The sequence below is a fragment of the Episyrphus balteatus genome, chromosome 1 (assembly GCF_945859705.1).
Source record: "Episyrphus balteatus chromosome 1, idEpiBalt1.1, whole genome shotgun sequence".
In the NCBI taxonomy this organism is placed as follows: Eukaryota; Metazoa; Arthropoda; class Insecta; order Diptera; family Syrphidae; genus Episyrphus; species Episyrphus balteatus.
Window position 1 is genome coordinate 42,626,253 of NC_079134.1, and position 24,261 is coordinate 42,650,513.

General features: G+C 30.7%; 2 protein-coding genes across 7 annotated transcripts in view; both read right to left on the reverse strand.

Moving 5' to 3' along the window:
• LOC129905808 (GATOR complex protein Wdr59) overlaps nt 1–811 on the reverse strand; it is a 37,108-nt gene extending 36,297 nt beyond the window's left edge. For both annotated transcript variants that reach the window (XM_055981397.1, XM_055981396.1), the window contains exon 1: nt 791–811. In XM_055981397.1, coding sequence (XP_055837372.1) covers nt 791–799 — 9 coding nt within the window. In that variant the 5' untranslated portion in view covers nt 800–811. The remainder of the gene's footprint in view (nt 1–790) is intronic.
• Nucleotides 812–1,580: 769 nt separating this feature from the next.
• Nucleotides 1,581–21,634, reverse strand: LOC129905805 (enhancer of mRNA-decapping protein 4 homolog). 5 transcript variants are annotated; one of them, XM_055981384.1, is made up of 15 exons: nt 21,204–21,633; nt 20,889–21,094; nt 15,221–15,606; nt 12,373–12,519; nt 12,205–12,326; nt 11,288–12,147; nt 9,129–9,323; nt 5,298–5,501; nt 5,057–5,236; nt 4,789–4,993; nt 4,481–4,721; nt 4,252–4,417; nt 3,954–4,171; nt 1,962–2,254; nt 1,581–1,898 (listed from the first exon to the last, which is right to left on the reverse strand). In XM_055981384.1, the coding sequence occupies exons 1-15, from the start codon at nt 21,383–21,385 to the stop codon at nt 1,706–1,708; spliced, it is 3,798 nt and encodes a 1,265-aa protein (XP_055837359.1). In that variant the 5' UTR covers nt 21,386–21,633; the 3' UTR covers nt 1,581–1,705. The 5 variants fall into 5 exon arrangements, with proteins under 5 accessions (XP_055837359.1, XP_055837363.1, XP_055837362.1 ...); XM_055981387.1 differs by having other exon boundaries at nt 1,582–1,898; nt 12,205–12,314; nt 12,373–12,516; XM_055981385.1 differs by having other exon boundaries at nt 1,582–1,898; nt 12,373–12,516.
• Between the last annotated feature and the right edge of the window lie 2,627 nt (nt 21,635–24,261).

Sequence of the window (24,261 nt, forward strand, 5' to 3'; positions counted from 1 at the left end):
TTTTTACTCTTATAAGGTTACTATTTGACAGAATTTATAAAGTCACTGTGGCGTATGTGTAACTATATTTTTTGAAAAATATTTTATTCAAATTTATAGCAAATTTTGGGATTGAAGGTATAAACAGTGAGTGTGCAGTTTATTTTTAGCTACATATTCTATACGCTTCTTGGTATCGAATTAAAGTCTGCCAGCTTTAATGCGCGATTGTATATGGTTTTTGAGAGGTTAAATAAAGGGATTTTTTTTACAATAAAGTGAGCATGAGCAGGTTCATATTATTCCACACTCTCTGGTCTGTCTCAAAATAAGCTGATCAAACTACAACGATAATAAAAGCGGACAGTTTTATAAAAGTTGTCCAAGAAATGTAGTATTTGATGTCAGGAAAAGTACCTGATTTTGGTAGATTCTACGTCAAATTGATTTGATACCGATTTGATTACTTGCGGTATTAGCGCTAGGACTCTCGACGTGTACGGACGTTAGTGTAGACATGTGTTTCTTATTCAGACATGGTGTCTCTTATTCAAAATACACAAAGACGGTACATCAGAGTTGAGGTTAACTTCATTTTGTATCGCCCTTTACTAGAGTTGAAATATTGACAAGAGTTTCGGCACTTCTATCAGTGTTTGCTGTACGACTTAACTTTAAAGTAGTCCTTAGAATATTTAAATATGTATTTGTTTACAGGACACCGGAAAACATCTTGCATTCCTGTTCCACCAGAGAATTTACTCAAGCAATTTATATTTTATCAAGACAAGAGGAAAAAATATAGACTTACCTTCATCATACAGTAATACCAATGGATCGAGTGTTATATCATCATCTTCTTTTGCTTTTGTCATAAATTTCTATTTTCAGTTATTGACTATCCACAACGGTACCCGTATCATATCATTTGTTGAGTTGAGAACAGTGCTCAGTTCTAAAGTTGCTTGATGTTGACAAAGTTTTGTTATTAATATTCATTTTCTGAACTTTTTATGAAAGTATACTCTTTTTTTCCTCATTCGTATGAACTCTTAGTTTACTTTTTCCCTGATTGCATAGATGCAAAACTCCAGTAATTTAATTCTTTCCGTCACGTGCATCAAATACAATATTTGAATTATAATTTTAACAACATTCTCTTACATCAGTTTTGTCACTTCTATTGGGATTGCTGAAAATATAACACTTTTCTTGTGTGAGACTTTCAATAAAAAAAAAAACATTATTTATATTTTTTTTTGTTTTATGTTATTTTTACATTTTACAAAGTTTAACTTTTTTTTTTTAATTGCTTAAAGTGGCTACATTACAAAACTTTTTATTCGCAAATTAATTATTATTTTTTTTTTCTTTTAATTTAAATTTTCGATTCAGCACAAAATGTGCTAAAATATTTTTTTAGACAATACGTCTTTGTTTTGTTCACAGTTAAAAATGGAAAAAAGCAACTAAATTTATGACTCCGACGAAAAGAAAAAATAAAAGAGAAAAACATCAACAAAAAAACAATAAACACAAAAAATTTGGTCAAGTATTTGATGAAAATAATTAAAATAAAAGGAAAATGAAAAAAAAAAAAAAAAAACAAAATAATTAAATGAATTCTATGGAAAATAATAATTATTCTTCGTCAATTTTGAATAAAAAGTAAAATAAAATATTTCAATTTTTTAGTTATAGTAATTTTGATGTCATCATCTTGCTATCAGTAGGATTTTTCAGCGCTCAATCCCTGGATTGCCTTCATCAGCATACGAACATTACTACATTGAGGGTTCTTGGTTTGGGTGAGCAGGAATGCTTGGCAATTACGATATAGTTCTTGCATTACTTTGGGGGCATGTTCTCGAGTAATTGGATCGTTTGGATTTATACTTAAAATTGCATCTGCTAAATAACTGAAAGTACAAAAATAACCAATTTTTATAAAAGGTTCTAGACAATTGATTAAAATAACTCACTTTTGCTTAACTTCATTATGATTACTCATGTCTGCTGATATTTGTTGAATGAGAGAAAGTAAAACCTTTTGCTCAAGACAACAAGGATGAAATACTGCATTGTGATCTGCTCGCTGGAGTGTAAATTCAACCAGTGACAAATCGTTGGCTAGAAGGGCTTGATGGAAAGCTTTGTTTATCTGACCCGTGCTAAGAAGGAGTTTTATCTGATCTTTAATGTCATAGATTGATGGAGCTGGTGTTGTAGCCTGTGACCGTAGGGTAGCAGTTTGAGATTCAAAACCTTTTCGTACCTGAAAAAAACAAACTCAAGTTAAAAAGAAATTAAAGTAAATAAAATATAAATTTATAGATCCACTTAGAACCTATAAGTAACTTTGGGGTCAAATTGATTTTATATTTACACTATATTGAAATTATAAACAATCTCATATCAAACGTAAATATTAAAATTTGAATTTATTGTAAAACACTCAGAGCTAATAGTCCTCGCAGCAAGGCTCTTTACACTATGTATTAGCTAGTTACTTTTAAGTGCTTGTTAATAAATAAATAAAAATAAAAAAAGAATGAACGCAGAGATCGTCCTAACATTTCTGTAAGAATATTCCATTTTTGATGGATGTCAAACAAATTACACAACCTCAAAAAATTAAAGGTTGTATTTCAGTGAAAATGATAGTATAATAAAAAGAATGTGAAAGCTACATTCTTCTAAATTTATGATTTAAGTACTAAATATTTTTTGCAAATGGCATCATCGCACAAATATTAGAAATATCCCAAAACTAAAATTAAAAAAAAATTGTTTTTAGTTGGAAGTGGGAAAGTTTTTTATGAAGGCTTTTATTAAGGTTCAAGTTTCTTTTTGTTTAATTGTTCTACGATTTTTTTAAGACTGGAATATTGCCCAAAAATCAACTTGCTTTCTTTCTACGAGCTCTAATTTTTCACATTTCGGGGGTAATTTTATACTATTTTTTTGTTTTTCTTATCGCATGCATTTTTAAAGTTTTACTGGAAAGGTTTATATCGAATATAATGTATTTCGGTTCAGTAACTAAAATCACAACATAAACATAAGTGTTAAAAAAAGCCAAGTTCTTCTATGCCAAAATTATGCTCGCATAAAAAGTACTGAGATGATAAAGTGTACCAAGTTTTAAAGTTTGGTTCTAAATTTGTAAAAATTAAATTTTGTTTGTTCTCTTGACAATTTTTACCGATTTTAAAGTTATTTGTAAAATTGACAAGTTAAGAATTAACAATCAACATTTAATTGATAATATTTGATGAAAATTCAGCGAAAATGGGCGGTTACCACGCCTCCTGGCTGAAATTCGGTAAAATTTTTTTCTTTCTGTAAACTATCAGCTATACAATTCTACCAAGTTTCAAGATTCTACGATAATCAGAAACACTCTAAAATAATTGATATAAAATCAGCGAACATGGCCCCCTGAATTGAAAATTTCAAATTTTCAATGTTTCAATTTGTATGAACCACAAGACCATTAGCTGTGTGCAATTTAAAATTCTCATGATTACCGGAAGTGTTCCATAATTTTGATGATCTCTCAGTGATTGAATGAGTGAGTCAGTTACGGTTTTTGCAATTTTTGAAGGCCTATATCTCTCAAACTACTCATCCTAAGTAGTTGAAATTTTATAAGGAGTTTGTTTTTGACCAGCTCAATGAAGCAAGTTTGAAATTTCTGGTATAAAAGTTAGAGGGGGTCAAAAATGGCCTAAATTGTTTCCTGTAAATATGGATGTAGTGCCACTAATACGATAAAAAACGCCATTTCGCTTATGTTCAATGTGGAACGTACAAGTGGAGTAGGACTTCAAGCAATTGGTATGGCTAATACCAATGAACTGGAGGAAAATAGTATGTAGCTCTTGTAAGCTAATAACTTGATATAGTCTTAGTTTTTTTTTTTTAAATAAAATTAAGAAAACATTTAAAGAAAATAACAACAATTTACTTACTTCAGTTCTAACAACTTCTGCTATTTGTCTCGTCAGCAATATTTCCATATGTTTAACATCTTTTTTAGTATCCAACATTGATTCTTGTACAGTATTTCGATGTTTTATTAATATTGAATCTAAATGTTGTCTAAATCCAGAGAATTTATTAAGAATTTCTTCAGTCGAGTCTTGCATTGGTTGGAGATGTGATAAATAATTATCAAATTGTTCCATAACTATTTGAAAAAGAAAAATAAATAATAATAATGAAATTTAATGAATAGAATCATAACGCATAAAAAAAAACTAAACTCACATTCTTTGATACCCACAGAAAAAGCCTCATGCAATTGTTTAAACATATTTTGTGAGGATTTCTCATAGGCTGGTATTAATGTGCTCGACATTGATTCAACAAATGCACTTTGAAGACTTCCTTGAACACCAACTAATACCGATTTTCCAAATGCATCAATTATATTCTAGAATGAAATTTATTTATTTCAATTGAACTGGAAGGGGACATATTGCTTAAAAATACTAACCTTACTCTTACAAACGTGTGCTATGTTATCCTTTAACATCATATCAAAGGCAGCCAACTTATTCGCTACATCCATTTGGATTTGTTGTTGTAATCCATCAATTTTTGCCGCCAACATAGGCATAATCTGTCTTTGAATTTCAATAGTGATAACTTTTGAAATTACTTCGGTCAAACGGGTAAGGGTAAATTGATTGATAAGCTGCACAAATGTGTCCCGAAGTTCACGATTTTGGGCTTCCCTAGAAAAAAAGAACAAGAGTTTCATGTTATTCTCTTTCCTAAAAAAAACGTTGGTAGAAAACTTACTTTCCAGCTAAGAACGCACTAAGTTTCTTTTTGTGTTCATTTTCATAACGTTTCAAATACGATTCCATCAGCTTGGATAACTGCATTTCAACTTTGAATGAAAAATCTTTCATATCTTTGTAGGTGTTAGTGGCATTGCCTTCCTTCAGTTCGTTGATTTCGTTCTGCAGAATTTTGATTTGCACAGATTGTTTTTGCACTAAATCTGTTGATTAAAAATATATTTAAGATATTTTAACTTTTAAGTAACAGGAAATCATCATTTTACCTAAAATTTTACTCATTTTCATATTAATATCGCTCAAATCATTATTTGGCTCTGAAGTTGTTATTAAATTTTCGGAATTTTGAAGTTCTGTCGAGTGTTTCTTGACTGTGCGTACATCTGGAACTTTTGGCCAAATGCTGGTGATTGATGAAGTTTGAGGTGGAATTTTCTTTTCAGGTTCTGTTAATGTTGTTTTTTTTTTTATTAATAAATAGAATACCAACTGTTTTCACATTCTTACCATTTTGATTTTCTGGTAATTTATTAATAACATTTGTAGATGGACCATTTTTAGGTTTACCCTGATCTGTTTCATCGCCACTATATGAATTCTTTCTGCAGTCGTAATCTTGCAATGACATAATTTCTTGAACTTCACGGCTAGGACTGGAATTGCCGCTTGTTAAGTTATCTATATTATTGCGATTTGAACTGTTTTCAATTGCTGAAAGAATATTTGGAGAAAATAAAGTTTTTTATAGTCGACATTTTTTTTTAAGAAATCAATTCAGAAAGAAATTTGAACAAAAAGGGATATGAAAGCAACTTGAAAAGGCTTTTAATTGCGTGGAAGAAACTTATCGATACCATTAGTCTAAGATATGTTCAGCATACAGTTACTCTACAAAATAAGGAACACACAAAGAAATTTACTACAATAGGTAAGAACCATTCTACATGCTCCCCATTTTTCATAAAAGAAAAAAGAAATATACAATGTGTGCAAAAACTACGTTCTGCTTAGAAGAAGGCTACCTAATAAGTTTGAATTCAGAAAAAAATAAAGACATTTAATGGACATTGATTCCCAATCAATACACACACTCGCATGTTTACTTTTTCTTAGAATCATTTATCTCTAAAGAAAACAGAAATTTATTTTGGAAATATTGTTTCAGCCAAAAGCGTAAAAGACATCAACAACCATATCGGGAAGACAAAGGCAAAATCCTGTCTGAAATATTTTAAAGATATTACTCCAGACTCTCGATGGGAGGAACTTCACGAACAAGAGGTCTAAGGACCTTTGTTAGTATTGGTTCAAGAGATTGTGAGAAATTATTTGTTTTGACTGAGGAGTGACTTTTCAAAACATGGAAAAAAACTAAAAGGAAAATTGTTATGTTTTAAATTTTTAATGGCGACTTTAAATAAAATGGAGAGTGAATAAATTGGGCCTTAGTTTGAAAAAGAGTGAAAACCGATGTTAGCCTTTTTTGAAAAGTCACTGCTCATTTATTATACCCATAACAAGTTGAGAGAAAGATTTTAAGCCCAATTCAAGTCAGTATTGGTATATCTTCCGAAGAGAATTGAAGAGAAGCATGGGGATCTTTCTGCTAAGCTAATTAGACTCGACTGACTACTGGCAAACATATTATCAGTTATTAGTCGTCCCACAACGCATGAGAATCGCACATTTAGTGGAAATTTAATCCGCTCATTATGTATCTTTTTAAATTTTGTGTAAATTTTACTTATTAGTTCTCTTCAAAAAATCATTTATAAGTATTTATTTTAACATATCTTTAACAGATTTTACAAAAAAAATGATTTTTAGAATCATGCTTTATCATTTTTTTTTTTCGCTTGGTATATCTAACAATTTGTAGAAAACCTTTTTTTTTTTTTGTATACTTCTAAAACTTGCAAGGTCAGGATTTATGAAAGATCGCCAATATCAATTGTTTCATTTGCAAAAACTCCCGAATACATTAATTAATTAACTGAAAACCCAGATGCACCCATCGGTTAATTTTTGATTTTAGAAATAAAAAAATCGCAAATTTCTTTTTTCGTAATTTCAGTTGTCATTCTAAAAAACAAAAACAACACTGACAAAATTGGATATAACTGCTAACAAAAAGATAACTTTAATAATAAAGCTCATTTAAAAATGAACCATAAAAAATACCAAGAACAGAAATACGTTGAAAAATTATTTTTCCTAATTTCATAAGATATCTTAAAAACTGAAAAATATTGTATGGTGGCCGCAAAATGTTAAAACACTTTTTTAATTAAACATACAAAAACACTGTAAAATTATATTTTTCTTCAAATGAATACATAAAAAAAACATACACATTTTTTTTGTCAATTTTTTTAACTTCCTCAACTTCATAATGAAATTAATATTGCAAAAGATTCAAGAAATGTAAGAACTTTAAGAAAGATAAATGATTGATAAAATCTTTCGAATCAAAATTATTATTTTAGAACCTAAGTTAAGTCAACGACTTTCATATGGAAATCTTATTTTTTTTTATCAAAGACACTTGATTAAAATTATGTATACACATTTAGATGTACTAAATCTTAAAAAAGTATCACTACTAACAGGCTGAAAAAAAAGACATGCGCAAAATTTGAAAGTTTCTATATAACACATACATACATACAGTTGTGTTCAAAATAATAGTAGTGCCTGCAACAAAATAACACTTGTTATATTTACGGTGCTTCTATGGTTAAAAATTTAATTTCTTTGATGTCAAAGTTTGTAACGGTCAATTACTAATAAATGTATCGTAATTTTAAAGTGGAAAAGAAGGTGCCAAATAATTTTTCAATGATTTTTGGTTGTTCTTTCGAATTTGACCTGTTCAAAATAATAGTAGTTAAAGTTATTTTTTAAGAATTTAAAAGCGCTTTATAACTTAGAATATTTATTTTTGGTTTAAAAGTAAGTACTCATATAATTTGAATAATTTTTCAACAAAAAACGATTTGTTTCGGTTTTAATCTATTTAAAGTTCGAAGAGCAAAACACTGCAGTTCGGATAACGGAAACTTATACGAAAGCTGCTTGAAGAAGGGAAAACCTACTTGGAAATTCAAGTTTATATTAGGATGCTCCCCTACAATGGTAGCCAATGCAATAAAGTCAACGAAAAACCCGAAACGCGCGGTAGAAGAAGAAAAAAGACCGCCGTAGATGACAGGAGTAATGTCCAGACGAGCAAAGTTGAGCCTTCTGCATCGTTGTTTCACATCCAGAAGGCTTTAAGCCTGGATTACAGTGCAGTGAAAATTCGGAGGCGAATGTTAAACACTAATTTGTACGCTTGAAGTCCACGAAAAGTTCAGCGAAACATGTTAAAAAGCGTATCCAGTTTGTAAAAGACCACATAAACTGGCCAGCAAAGTAATGGCGTAACATATTGTTTATTGATGAGAGCATATTTGTCCCCTTTGGTGGTACTGGATCTCCAGAATAAGTCCGACGTCCACCCAATACGGAATATGTTCCAAAGTATACGACGGAAACAGTTAAACATGGAGGGTCGAAAATTTAAGAATTTAAACATATTTCTTTGTTAACAGCGGAACTTTTCGTGGACTTCAAGCGTACAAATTAGTGTCTAACATTCGCCTCCGAATTTTCACTGCACTGTAATCCAGGCTTAAAGCCTTCTGGATGTGAAACAACGATGCAGAAAGCTCAACTTTGCTCGTCTGGACATTACTCCTGTCATCTACGGCGGTCTTTTTTCTTCTTCTACCGCGCGTTTCGGGTTTTTCGTTGACTTTATTGCATTGGCTACCATTGTAGGGGAGCATCCTAATATAAACTTGAATTTCCAAGTAGGTTTTCCCTTCTTCAAGCAGCTTTCGTATAAGTTTCCGTTATCCGAACTGCAGTGTTTTGCTCTTCGAACTTTAAATAGATTAAAACCGAAACAAATCGTTTTTTGTTGAAAAATTATTCAAATTATATGAGTACTTACTTTTAAACCAAAAATAAATATTCTAAGTTATAAAGCGCTTTTAAATTCTTAAAAAATAACTTTAACTACTATTATTTTGAACAGGTCAAATTCGAAAGAACAACCAAAAATCATTGAAAAATTATTTGGCACCTTCTTTTCCACTTTAAAATTACGATACATTTATTAGTAATTGACCGTTACAAACTTTGACATCAAAGAAATTAAATTTTTAACCATAGAAGCACCGTAAATATAACAAATGTTATTTTGTTGCAGGCACTACTATTATTTTGAACACAGCTGTACATAGCTTATTTGGGGAAATTCATAGAAAACAAAACAAAGAATAGCAAACTTACCCATGAACTTCTTGTGAGTTTCCATAGACTGCTTAATTTTTTGTTGCTCTTGATCTTCTATTATTTTATTATTTCTTAAATTCAATAAGTTCATGTTGTCAGGTTTATTGGCAGATGTATTCGACCCAGTGACACTTGCCAACATAAGAATTGTATTCAAAACTTCAGAGCTTACGATTTCCGGACTTTTCTTTCCTATGATTTGACAAAATTTAAGAAAGTTTTTTTTTTCAACTTTGAATTTATTTTAAACATGCAATAAATAAAAATCCTTGAAACCAAGAACTTGATTTTGTTCATAAATGCATATTACAGCTTATTTAATCGATTCGAAATATCTTTACTAATTCTTCTTTCTAAAGAAATTTAAATCCATTATTAGGTTTCGATTCGATTGTTAAGTTAATGTAGAGTTCCTCAATTACATACTGCAGGAAAATGGAAATAATTTAACAACCTTTCATTTGGAAACTTTTAAAACAATTTAACGCTCTGCAAAGACCAAAAAGTGTTTAATACAACTCAAACGTTACAGGCTTTTTGAATCTTCACCCTCCGTTCTAAAGTACCTAATACCAAAACCCCAATAATTTAATCTTTTCTTACTGACTCTTGTCTGATGAGACAAGAGTCAGCTTAAATTCAAGGGTTGGAAAGAAATGTTTGTGGAAAAGATTAGAGAAGAGTCAACACCCGAACTTTTTAGAGGTATGTTATAAATTTTACTGGGATATAATCTGCTTTGCAACACGTACGAAGCTATTGAGATTTCCTAAACCTGCGTTAAGAGCCCTAGAATAGGAGACTGATATCCTCGAAGAACAGCATGCGGTGTCAGCTTAAACAGAATTGGTCCACAGTACATTGGCATATGCACTAGAGGAGGCAATATTAGAAGAAATATTAGAAGGAATAATACTTGTTTCTAATTTTTTCGTTTTTTATTCTTAAAAACAAAAATTATCTTAATATATGTAAGTTTTTAGAGCTTAAGTTGTTAAATTTTGTTTATCTTTTTTTTCGGTTGGTAATTATACTACTGTTGTTTTGCATTTTTTTAACTTTCTATAAAATGCGCACAGAATAAACCCTTTTAAATTCAGATACAGGGTGTTTACTACAAAAGTTAAGATATGTGCGTTAATTTTGAGCAGGAGTGTATATGACATTTTTCATTGAAGATGGAATGGAGGAGACAAATCTGGGAATCCCGGATTCCTTTCTACTATTGCTCCCCTATTTTAGCTGTCAAATGAGCATGCTCCGTTCTTTTTTTTTGGAAAACGGCATAAAGATATAGAATATGGTTTTATGTATATGCTTAAATAATGAAGAGGACAACACCGCAAGTATGCGAAATCATAAGTTTTGGGCTTGAGATTTGACTTTTTAAATATATTTTTTTTATTTGAAAACCGTTTTTTTTTTTCAAACCGACTTCTCAATGAAATGGAACCAATGTGAATAATATGAATATTTGGAACTATGTAATCTCTCAAAAAAAGTTCTGAGTGTATGTACATAGAATTTATGGTTCTTATATTTTTTTTTCAAAATCATAAGGTCCGTTTGGGTATGCCCCAAAACAAAGAAATGTGAATATTTCAATTATTCTTTCATTTGACAAGAATGTCAAATCGAATAGCAAGTAGCACCATCTAGTGCTCATATTTGTAAAACAGTTTTGTTTGTTAATAATAATATAACAATAATAACCTATAATAACCTAAAATAATAATAACCTATAATAATAATAACCTACTAAATGAATTTCTTTGAGTGAGAAGTACAACTTCAATCGTGTGTAAATTTGTAGGTACAAAATTTCACAAAATTTATTTATGTGCTTATTTACATAAACAGTTTCAATAAAATTGATAAAATTCACAAAAAAGGCTTAATTTTTCAGGTTCAATTATCGTCCCAACACAATCGTTTTCATGATGATTATCAAATTATGGAAAGCAAAAAAACGATACTATCTGCGACGGAAGATTATGTAGAAAAACAAAACCATTTTTCAATTGAAAATCACTGTCGATCATTGTCAGGCCGAGAACTTTTCACCTTACACTCGTAATATAATCAAATTACAATAACGAACCCCAAAAACCTATCTTATACAAAATAAAACAATTTAAGAGAAAAAAAAAACTTACCAATAGATGAAGAACTAAATGCATCTGGTGTCATCAAATTAACCTGTTGGAAACTCTTATGGCTACTAGTTGACAAATGTGGCGACGGGTTTGGAGAATCAGTCTTGTCAACGCCCACCACATTTGTCTGAGCATTAGATACTCGTTCGAATAGAGCATCTAAAGGACCCTTATCACTAGTTCCAGTCATTGTTTGCACAGCCACATTATCTAAGTCTTTGTCATTTGATTTTTCGCTCGAATTTTCTATAAATTCCTTTGTACTATCATTGGAAATACTGCTTTTAACATCGGTATTCTCATCCACAGTTGGCTGATAGAGTATATGACACTCTTGTACGCTCTTCGGTTGGACAATAAACATTCGAACAACAACACAATAAATCGAATTTGTCTCCTCATCATAGTCATCCATTTCATCGCACAAATAATTGTCATTTGCACATTTATAACGACGAACAGCTGCATCAACAATTGAAAAACTGAGTATGGGTGATGATAATGGAAATTCCGAAACACTCTTTACACAAACACCGACGGCTTTTTTCTTGATTTGGTCATTACTATTGATTGTAACAGTGTTATTTAATGAACCACCACCAGCTGATGATAATGCATTCATGTCAATTGATGGTGTACCATCTGGAGCAGTTATAATCTGAAGGACATACATAACTCGAGTGTCTAAATTTGATATAACTAAATACGAAGATGTTCTATCGATCTCAGCAATGAATTTAAGTTTTTTATCTTCGCTGGTTTTGATATTGATTGTTTGCAGACATTCCCAAGTGCCACAGTCCCAAATTTTAAATTCTGTATTATCATCGGCACCGGTTAAGGCATATTTCCAATATGAACTAAAAAAATTGTATTAAATATATTGGCAATAATTTTGGATTTCAAAATAATCTTACTCTGCTGATGTTTTAGTCAAGTTATCTAAAAAGAAAAACGAAGATACTGGTCTGCCACCGTGGGGCTTCCATTGATGCAAGCATCTTGGTTCTTTTTCATGGAAATACACCTGCGACCAAATCTAAATCAATTTCGAGTGTTGGCACACAGTTGGGATGTCTACATACCTGATAGAAACGGATAATACCATCTTCACCGCCAACTCCGAGTGTGGTACCATCGGGTGATAGAGCAACCCAGGTTATGACTAAAGTTGGCTCATAGAATTTAAGATAACCGGTGGCAATATCAGTTGGACAAAATTTGCCAATCTGCTGTAAAAAAAATGCATTAGAAACATTATAATACGGACATTTTTTAAATTGAACAAATTTTTTAAATTAAAATTTTAAATTTGTGGATAGGTTATACAAATAGTTTTGAGCTCAAAAGCAATCTTAATATTATAATTTTTGAGAAAAACTAAAACGCAGTTTTGTTAGAATAACTATAGCATTACGTACCAATAACTTGAACATTTTGTATGGGAGGTACTCGTTTTAGTACACGGAATATTAAAAAAAAAAATTGGAAATTACCAAAAGAAATATCTGTACCAAATTTCGAGCGAACTTATGAAAAAAAAGTACACAATTATGATAATTGTTGCCAGTGGATGAGATTAATATTGACAAGTTCAGGGAGTTTCCACAAGACATAGCGAGTTCAAAGGGTCTTTATTCTCTTTCATTTGGTATCAATATAATCCAACTCATTCTTAGAAAAACGCAGTGTAAAATTTTGTTCTCCATACACCTTAGTACTAAGGGCACATCATTTATTTATTTTTTTAGCAACGCTTTCTTTTTGTTTTCTAAAGTTAAGGATACCATAAGATATTACTGCTAGATAATATATCTGCTAGAATTCCTCATCATTAGTTTATTTTTGACTAAAAGTGGACAGTTGCCGTTTTTCCACTGGGACCTTCAAGTGCAGTTGATATGAAATGGATCGTAAGAAAATAAATTGCACGACTGGGGTCGCACGTACTTGCTCTTATGCTTAAAGTAACAATAATGTTAAAGCTTTTTATTCAAGAAATTTAAAATTTCATAAGTAGTATAAAAAAATTAAATCTGTTTTTATAATTAATTAAACTCCGTTTTAAATTATCTTAAAAAAAAAAAAAATTATGCCATTTTATTTCTTGTATAAAAACCTATTTTTAGAAAAAAATTTTCGAAAATTGTAGGAGCCGTTTTAAAAAAAAATAATTATTTATATATAAAAATTTTTTAACATTTTTTAAAAAAAAAGTTGGTATGCCATTTTGAAGAAATAATTAATTTACACATACAAACTAAATTTCCAAATTTTTCATTGATCCGTTTTCAAAAAATTGATTTTTCAAAAAAAATTTTGAAATATTTTTTAAAAAACCAAAAATTCGTTTTTTGAAAATTTTCTAAAATTTTATTATTATCTTTACTTACACACTTTTGTATAAAAATTTTCATTTAAATCGGGTTAATGTTGTACGAGATATTCAGAAACGAAAAAAACCGTTCTATGACAGGTACCGTTAATAACGGTACAAAAAATATTTTAATCAAAATCGTTAGAGCCGTTTTTGAAAAAAATTAACTTTTCTATTTCCGTTATATGACAGGTACCGTTAGTTTTGGTCATAAAAAAAAAATTTTAATTTCCCCTCTAGGGAATCACCAAAAACTGCTAACTACCAAGTTTGAAGAAAATCACTTCACTCGTTTAGGCTGCCGCTCCAGATAGAGACAGACACACAGACAGACAGACAGACAGACAGAATTGCCAGACCCACTTTTTTGGCATTCTCCATCATCGTAATGTCATGTAAAATTGTTATCTCGAGTTCGATTTTTTTACGAATCCTAAACTTGCCCTATAGTACCTATATCGCAAGTAAAAATCTTCTTAGATTTAAAATTGAAAAACAGGCCCATTTTTACAAAAATTTTAACTTTCTATGTAGTAAGGGAATTTCGCACAGTGCGTTGACAAGTGGACAAAAATAAATACAAAAAAATTTAAGATATTAATCTTCTCAGCTATGGAACCTCTTGAAAGAAAACATATGTAAAAGGAAGTTTTTTAAGGCATTCTAATTCATTTAGGTTAAGCTTTCAATATATGAGTAGCAGCAACGTTAGCTTTTAGATCGATTTAGCTTCTATTCTTATCGGCAGCTGCGTGTTGTTTTTGTAATACATGTAAACTACAACTGCGGATACGGATAGCAACGCCAAAAAACACAGAAAATATCTAAGTATCTTGTGACACGATTGACATCTACGGACAAGTTATTGGATTATTGGAAGCAATTAGTTAGGGACTGGAAGTACATAATTTTAATTGGCCCACAATATCACCAGTTGTCTGTAGACAGTTAAATTCTGATATCATACTACACCACGAGCAATGACATATAAAATAGTTTGGAAAATCGTATGGCTTCATTAAGGCAACTTCATTTTCTGAACGAAAATTTAGGTAGATGAGTTAATCGAGTTAGGGAGAATTATTTGCTAAAATTGAATTAATTAGAAAGATTTTTTAAAAGCCATAAAACACGTGAAATTTGACTTAATATTAAGTATATTTTCTGAACCTTCCCAATAATTACAAGGTTTCTAAATCAGGGCTCAAGGTAGAGATGGTTGTTATAAGAAACCTAGCTTGATGATCCAATTAGCGCAGAATGCGCCGTTTGGAATCAGCGTTTAAACAAAACTAAAATATTAATTTTTTTTTCCAAAATTCTTAAGAGTTTATTCCTTATCTGCATTTTTTTCGTAAATTCAATAAATCAGTCAAATACGAAAAATTCTAATGTTTGGTCAACTCTGCAGAGGGAAAATTACTAAGGGATGTCCTCTGGTCTTAATTTTTTTTATAGGAGCATTTATTTAAGACTTCCTGTATAATAAAATTTTATTTATTTTAATTAAAAAAAAAAGTTAAATGAAAAAGGTTTTAAATTAAACATAAACTCACCCCATAATTAACATTAATAGTATTCACATTGAAACACTGATAAATGCTTCCTCTGGCCCAAACAATCAACTGATTGCTCTCTTCGTCATCATCACTCGAACAATCCACATACGGACACCATGAAATCTTATCATACTTTGGAGTGTAATTAGTTAAAGGATCTTCAATTTTGATGAGCAGATTGCAGACCAAAGTTTCGCTAATCATATCAATTTTATGGACATACAAAGAACTTGCATCTATCGAAGCCAAGATTCGTTCATTCTCGATGTGAGCAAATTGCAAATCCAATACTTCGCCAGACATTCCTTTTATCAAGGCTCGAAGGCCAGTGGTTGCGTTTACAACGCGTACCATGCCTTCAGTTCTTGAGATTTTATTGTTCACTGAGAAGAGAGTTTAAATAAGATATTTATTTATTTTACTGTATTTATTTATTTTTAGCTTGGTACAAGCAAAACTTACAACTATTTTTTACAAAATAAACTTAAAACTAAATTATAAAAATACTTAAGAACTAAGAATACTTTAGGGTTGAGAATTTAAGAATGCTTTGGGAAATTATTGTAGAGAGGTTTTCAGAGAATGTTTGGAGGGGTGGAAATCAGAAGAGTAGTCCACGCTATTAGTAGCACGTAGCATGCGATTCATTGGTTCGTTACATCCATAATTTGTACGGTGATAGTCAAGAACAAAAAGAGAAACAGATTTGAAATTTCTCGGGTTAGTAAATATGGAGATTTTTTGCAAAAGGCGCAGAGCAATCGATATTATCAGTTAAAAGTTGATGGATGAAAACAATCTCAGCAACTTTACGATGTATATGTAGGTGTTGTAAATCTATGAGTTTTAAGTAATCAACGTAAGGTGGGAGGTTAAATCTGTAGGGCCATGGAAGACCACGGAGGGCAAATCGAAAAATCTAGTCTAGGTCACGTTGAAGAAGAAGGGTATCATTAAGGGAGGAGATACATCTACTACATATTTTTTTATTGTCAGCGTATACTTAAAATGTTGTTATTTTGCATTTTGAGTCTTTTTAAATGTTGTGCACCTTTTATAACTTCCATGATGGAACAAACCAACACATTATCATCGCACTAACACCACGTTTTTGACCGATTTTAGCGGCAAAGTGAAGGAAATTGCAGCTAGTTTTAAAATTTTTTTTTTTTCTGCTCTTGATTTGGTTTGGATATGCTAAAAATATTCTCATCCAAATTTGGCAAATTTTCTAATATCTTGCGCGATTTTGCATAGTGCAAGTGCATTTCCAATGTTAGCTGGTATTTATGCATTTTCTGTGGTGCCTATTGGTAGCTCGTAGCCCATAATCGGTTATAATGTGCAAATAATGTCAAAGTTTAATACTGCTTTACTAAAATTAGTGTTGTCCATGATTTGTCATCATTTTTATCTAATTTAAGAGCTTGTTTCTATTCAAGTGACGCAAAAAAAAAAAAACACTGTTTTTTGTGAAGTTATGCGAAAAAACGCAACTAGTAGCCATACGCTTTCTGTTTTAGGTTTTTTGTTTTTACAACATTGTTGTTAAAAGTTCCTCTTTGAAAATGCAAAACCAAAAAACTACTAAGTTACCTCAACAAAGCGCCAATCGCTATTTTCTAAAGAAAAAATGTTGTTTCTAATCATGTGACGCACAGTGTATGTACCAAGCTTTAAGCTTTTTTTTCGATGAATTTAGTTTTGTGGTTATAAAATTTAAATTAAATTAAAATTCTTAAAATTCAAAAATTAACCGTTATTTTTACAAATGTCAATATGAAAAAAAAACTTTAATTCCTTGGAATAAGCTCTGACTGAGGTTTATCTGACTATTGAAAAATTGGCCCTTAATACTATACTATAAGGAAAATCGGATAAAATAAAATATTTTGAAAACCTGGTTTAAACTTCATGAAGAGGACTAAAAACGGTATGTATATTATAGTTATTCAATAAAATACTGAAACAGAATTTAAACAGAAGCTACAATACCCAAACTCGATTTTGAACTTTTGGCCCAATAATTTTGTAGTATCAACAACTGCGTTTTACAATTATTTCTTGTTTCATTTTGCTTGTCGATGGTTAAAGAATATATGCACTTTTCAAAACATTTCGTATATTCCTTCTTTATTTTTTTCGACATTTAACTCAAGACAAAGCTTTGACCCAATAATTTCGTGAGTGACTGTAACAGCAAACTGTGTAGATTGTAAAGGAGAATGGGCCTTTTGGACGTTTGGCAGCCAGTAATAAAATTGGTATCAAATGAAAGAACTATTACGTAGGAAATTTTTTTGCTATGACCGTTTCGTTGTATTGCATTTAGAATGGAAGATATTACAATATTAGTGTTGTTAATGCATCGAGCAATACGCGAAGGACAAATTGAATTATTTTTTTAATTTAACTATGAAATATGATTTTATGTAATTTCTTCTATGTTTGAAAATCTCAATCTTGAATATCCGACCTCAAAATATAAGCTTTTTTAGCCAACCACTTCAAGATTTTGTTTTTGAGTTTTCAGAAGGAAAAACAAACAAAAAATTGAAGAAAAAAAGTCTAAAAATAGACTCGAAATTGATGTTTTAAAAAGCCGATATTATTTATTGGTTGGATATCCAAGATAAAGGTCTTCAGGCTCAGGGAAAATGACAGAACATCATATCTTGCACTTAAAATACACGTTCAATTTAAAACATTGAGAGAATCTGCATTAACTGTTAAATACAAAAATGCATTTTATCCGTTTCTGAAGTACGTTAGAAGGATAAAACTTCTGCACAATGTATGTAAGACTTAACTACATCAAAAAATAACAAAATCATTTTTGGCCGCGGAACGTCCAACTTTCATACAAAATTGCCCATTCTCCTTTGCTAATTTTTGATTTGACACAAACAAACTCGAATGAAAGGGAATCAGAGATTTTTAGGAGTGATTAGTCAAACCGATTATGAACTACTAACAGAACGAACATCTGTTTCTAAAGGTTTGACGAGTTCATTGTCATTAATGCTAGGTAAAAGATTGGTTTCTGTGAATGCAAAAATAGCCCTGTTCCATTGGAGGTGTAAGTCCACTTATAGTACAAGTTTTGGTTAATTTAGTAGTATCGTTAATTTAGTAGTATCCTTAATTTGGTACTATCATATACGTCAATTACTTTGGCGGACACTTTGTGGCGGAATCAAAAAAAATTTATCTCATTAATTGTAGCTAATTAAATGCTAATTTGTTGCGCAAACCAAAAATTTGTAGCTCGCATAGTTTTTGAATTATTGAATTTTCCGCTAAAATAAGTCTGAAGTTAGCGGACAAAATCTGAAATGATTGAAATTAATGAGTTTAGTTGAGCTCCAAATTTGTAGCTTTTTAAATGCTTTTCGATTACATTAACTTGGTTTTTGTAACTTGAACAGTTTTTTTGTTATTCAAAATTCCGCTAAAATAAGACTGAAGTTAGCGGACGAAAGTAAGAAAATTAAGGGGTTATATCTAGTTGTAAGTGCAAAAAAAACTTCTTTTTTGTGGATTTTTTGTGAAGTGGCATTTAATTATATAAACATAAAGAATACATATCCATATAGCATATTTAATGTATTAAAATAATTCGCTGTGCATTTAAAAAAATATTGGGTTCCGTTATTTTTGTAGTAGATCTCCTAGACGACCTCCAATAAAAAGGTGCTTGGCGGTGAGCGAAATTTCTCCGAAACGGCTGGAGTAATCGGCTTGAAATTTTTACACAATTTTCTTAGATACTTTCATCAGGTAATGAACGAAGGAAAAAGATTTTTGACAATAATTCGATTTTTTTAAAGCCACTTTAAAGTGTAAATTTTCGTGAAAAACAACGATTTTTTTTTTTTGGGAAGCCGCCATTTTGTCAAAAATCAAAATTTTGACTATTCCTTCGTTCATTACCTGCATTCGTCTAACCTGACAATAAATCTTTTGGTTTTTTTAATTTTAAGTGACTTTGATCAGAGATATCTTGCTCACCGCCAGACACCTTTTTTTGGAGGTCGTCTTGGAGATCTACTACAAAAATAACGGAACCCAATATTTTTTTACATACATTTCGCATTTTTTTGGATTTTAGAAGGTCACTTTTGAGCTATGTTTTTAAAACAAAATCTTGAATATTTCAAAAACGGTTTGAGCTACAAAATTGGGGTTTGTATCAAAAATAATTGATTCAAAAGCTACAATTAATTGCAAAAGAAAAATTTAAAAAAAGTGATTTTTTAAAAAAGTCTCCACTGACTCGTCAAACCGGAAGTGCACTTCTGAAACTTTAAGTTGCAATAAAAAATGACGGTGAAGCTACAAAATTAATTTTTGTGCAACAAATTAGCATTTAATTAGCTACAATTTTGGGCATCAAAAAATATTAATTTTCTTACTTTCGTCCGCTAACTTCAGTCTTATTTTAGCGGAATTTTGAATAACAAAAAAACTGTTCAAGTTACAAAAACCAAGTTAATGTAATTGAAAAGCATTTAAAAAGCTACAAATTTGGAGCTCAACTAAACTCATTAATTTCAATCATTTCAGATTTTGTCCGCTAACTTCAGACTTATTTTAGCGGAAAATTCAATAATTCAAAAACTATGCGAGCTACAAATTTTTGGTTTGCGCAACAAATTAGCATTTAATTAGCTACAATAAATGAGATAAATTTTTTTTGATTCCGCCACAAAGTGTCCGCCAAAGTAAGGGACGTCTATTATATACTCATGCTCTTCTTCATGAGTACATACGATTTGTATTGAGTTCGTTGAAAGTGCGTTCCATTGAAAATCGCTAGTAAATTATTGCTAGTAGTATTTTGCTACCTACAAATGGAACAGGGCTAATGTCGTAGGGAAGTGTTGAAGAATTAAGGTAGACAGATTGGGGCATATTCATAGTCGTTTTTAGACCCCAGCTTATCTTAGAATGGGGTTTAACCAATGTAATTTGAACAGGATAAATTCCAGTCTTTCTTAGAAGACAGTGTCTATGAATATGACCCAATAGGTTTTTGTGAGAAGACCTCTGACATTTTGGTAATATAAACATTCTGGATGAAGATGCTCCGCATGACAGCAGTGTAGTAACGAAGCTTGATAGAATTAGAAGTACGAAGATCCAAAGAAGCCTTCATGTTAAAATACCAACTCCCAAAAAATTGAACACGGCCGACTCAGTTGGTATTGCCATGCTCAAAGGAGAGATCCTGAGAACCATGCCAAAAGGGCAATATCATATAGCGTTCCAATGCGAAATAACAAGAAAGGTACGCCTAAAAACTCCTAGTACAAGCAAATGCAAAAAACACCAGCATTCAGTTGGCCTAAGAAATGGAACAATACAAAACCGGGAGGCTTGCCGCCGATTTCTGAGGTCAACCCGACGAACCCCACAGGCGGATCACTAGCAGAACTCGTGGGAAAGTTATTATCCCTTCGACATCGAGATCATAACAGCGCCGAGAAGAAAGACAAACATTCTGGAAGATTATTTTTTGATTTAGGAGGTTAAAAGGTTGTAAGAGGCAAAAGTCACAAGGTCTTTAGAAACAATAGCGGGAGAAATATTGAAATTTGCAGGAGTGAATATAAATATTACGAAGGGAAATAGTTTAAAGAAGTCAAAGAAAGTGGTTACTTACCATTGATAACATAGGCTATGTGCTTCCCATCAATATGAACCGCTATCAAATGTCCAGGGTAATTCTTTGTCTCCCATTTGTAATCGACAATATTTTTGAGTTTAACTTTGGAACTGCCATGATCATGACTGCCGGCGCTTCCGACAATCGTCACATTTGGTTCGTTAATTTCATAGCAATGTTGTTTGTCACCCGTTTTGAATACACTGCAAATGGAATAGAAAAAAAAAAAAGAAAATTATGAAAAAAAAGGTGTTCCACCCGGTCTTTTCTCTCAGCTTTTTTCTCATTGTTGAAATTAGAACTCAAACTCACATAACATTCGAGGAGAGAATATCGCTGCTAGATTTTGTTAAAAAGCTACTCATTTTATTTGCTTGTGGTTTATCTTTATTCTTAAATGAAGAATTATCAGAATGATTGTTTTGTTTGTTGTTAAAATAAAAACTAAAAGTATTTTTTAATAATAGTAAAACAGATAGAAACGCTATTAACATAACACATTTGGCTATGGGACAAATCTTTGATTGCAAAAATTGACTTTTAATCTTTTTTTGCTGGGATTTTTTTTAATTCTCTCAAATTGCAAGTTTAAACTCTTTTATTTGAAGAGTGTTTACTTATTTCTAAAATAACACTTTTATAATTTGTAAAAAAGAATTTCTTTTTGTGTGGTTTTTATTAAGTGAAAAAATAAAAGTTCACCGCATAGGCAAGCGCCCCGTTTTTTTTTTTTTTTATTTTTTTTTTTATATTTGTCTGCTTTTCTGAAGGTGTTTGACAGAAATTCTTGTTGGTGTCGTTGGTGAAAAAAAATTGCACAAAATTTCCCATGTGGAAGGGAAATTTTTTTAAGGAGCTGATTAGATTTTAACTGTTGAAGTTTAAGGGTGGATTTAGACAGAACGATTTTCTTAATATTAAAATTTTCAAAAGATGTTTTTTTTTGCAAATCTGTATAGTAGGTGTGTTTTTTTGTTTATCTATATAGATTTTGTGCAAAAAAACGACATCGAGATTTTTGAAATCAAAACAATTTACGTGTTAAAAACAACAAAAACTTTATCTGTATAGATTTTTGAGAAATCCAGATAATAGGTGTGTTTTTTTGTTTATCTATATAGATTTTGTGCAAAAAAACGACATCGAGATTTTTGAAATCAAAACAATTTACGTGTTAAAAACAACAAAAACTTTATCTGTATAGATTTTTGAAAAATCCAGATAATTATCCAGATTTTACTTTCTCTCGATAAAAACAGTAGTGCCAAGGCAGTTTAATTGTTGTGTTCATACAGAAATATCTGAAAATATTATCAAAAAAAAAAAAGCGGAGAAAACGAGGTTTGAAAAAAACTCTCATAGAAAAAAAAAATCAAAAATTAGTTTGACATGGTTGCATTGAAATGTTAATATCTCGAGATATACGCAATGCACTTTTCAGATAAAAGTCTTAAATGGATCCTGATAAGATTGTTGAACAGATATGTATATAAAATTACCAAAGTTTTTTCGAAAAATTAGAAATAAAAATAAAAAAGTTTTCACATTTGATTTTTAAAAAATCGAAAAAAAATTCTATATGGCTACCTTCAAACGCTTATAACACAAGAACGACGCAACTAATATTAATGGTCATGGTCTTAAAATGTAGCTAAGAATATACAGATAATTTTTGGTTTTTTGTGAAAAAACAATTTTTTTGAATCCAACATGGATGCCATGGCCACATGAAAATTTTTGTTTGCATCCAACATGGATGTAATGGCCTTCCCACTTCGGAGTTAAAATAAAAAAAAAAAAACATAAGCAACATTTTTGACAGACAGCTGCCAAAGTATATTTACAGTGGTGCCAAATGTTTGCATGGATTTCAAAAATCCCGATGTCGTTTTTTTGCACAAAATCTATATAGATAAACAAAAAAACACACCTAATTATCCAGATTTTACTTTCTCTCGATAAAAACAGTAGTGCCAAGGTACTTTATTTGTTGTGTTCATACAAAAATATCTGAAAATATTAACAAACAAAAAGCGGAGAAAACGAGGTTTGAAAAAAACTCTGATAGAAAAAAATAATCAAAAATTTGTTTGACATGGTTGCATTGAAATGTTAATATCTCGAGATATACGCAATGCACTTTTCAGATAAAAGTCTTAAATGGATCCTGATAAGATTGTTGAACAGATATGTATATAAAATTACCAAAGTTTTTTCGAAAAATTAGAAATAAAAATAAAAAAGTTTTCACATTTGATTTTTAAAAAATCGAAAAAAAAATTCAATATGGCTACCTTCAAACGCTTATAACACAAGAACGACGCAACTAATGTTAATGGTCATGGTCTTAAAATGTAGCTAAGAATATACAGATCATTTTTGGTTTTTTGTGAAAAAAAAAATTTTTTGAATCCAACATGGATGCCATGGCCATATGAAAATTTTTGTTTGCATCCAACATGGATGTAATGGCCTTCCCACTTCGGAGTTAAAATAAAAAAAAAACAAAAGCAACATTTTTGACTGACAGCTGCCAAAGTATAGGGTCAATGTGGGTAAATGTAAACAGGGGTAAATGAAAACATGGCTCATAACAAGCTTCAGTTAAATCTATTTGATGCATACATAAGTACAAATCGCGGACGCATGTATCTTTTAACTTATACGTCAAGCTCATTGCTGTCAAGAGAGAATTCATTCGACGAGCGTATTTTCCGTGAAAGATAATTTTTTAAAGTGCCAAACAAGTCGTTAGTCTTTCAGAAAAATTAAATATTTTTGCAGATTCAATAAAGTCAGTATAATTTGCAAATATTTTTTTGTTTTTAATTTTGATGTAGATTCTATGTGATACAAGCAAATTTTAAAATACAGGACGTTTATGTCGATTTGCATGTGTTTACATTTACCCCAAAATATTTTTCATAATGGGTAAATGTAAACAACGTATTCTGGGGGTAAATATAAACATACATTTTTGGTGAAATTATTGGTTTTAATAAAAATAACATATTTTAAGTCAATTACTACTGCTAAAGTGCCGCGGAGTCACATTTTAAAGTAGCCAACACCATCATTTTCAGTGGATGATGTTGCAAAATCGGCCTTTGACGTAAAAAAACAAAAAATATTACGTTCAGAGCTGCTCAGGATGCATATTGGGCGCCTATATAAAGAATCAAAGGAAGAAAACAAAAACTTTTATTGGAATTTGAAAAAGTTTTTGTCAAATACCTTCTTGAACGTTTTTCAAGTTGTTATCCATATGATAAAGAGGAAATTCTAAATTTTATACCACCGTTTACATTTACCCCGAATTTGCAAAAAAACACAAACATGGTGGGGTATTTGTAAACATGCCATATTTGAC

Bases quoted from the DNA above. Each gene is read 5' to 3' on its own strand.
- LOC129905805 (XM_055981384.1), bottom strand. From the start codon at position 21,385: ATGTTAATAGCGTTTCTATCTGTTTTACTATTATTAAAAAATACTTTT. The intron at 12,327-12,372 runs GTATGTAGACAT...AAATTGATTTAG, and splicing joins GTATTATCCGTTTCTATCAG to ATTTGGTCGCAGGTGTATTT. The intron at 9,324-11,287 runs GTAAGTTTTTTT...GTCAAATCATAG, and splicing joins ATTTAGTTCTTCATCTATTG to GAAAGAAAAGTCCGGAAATC.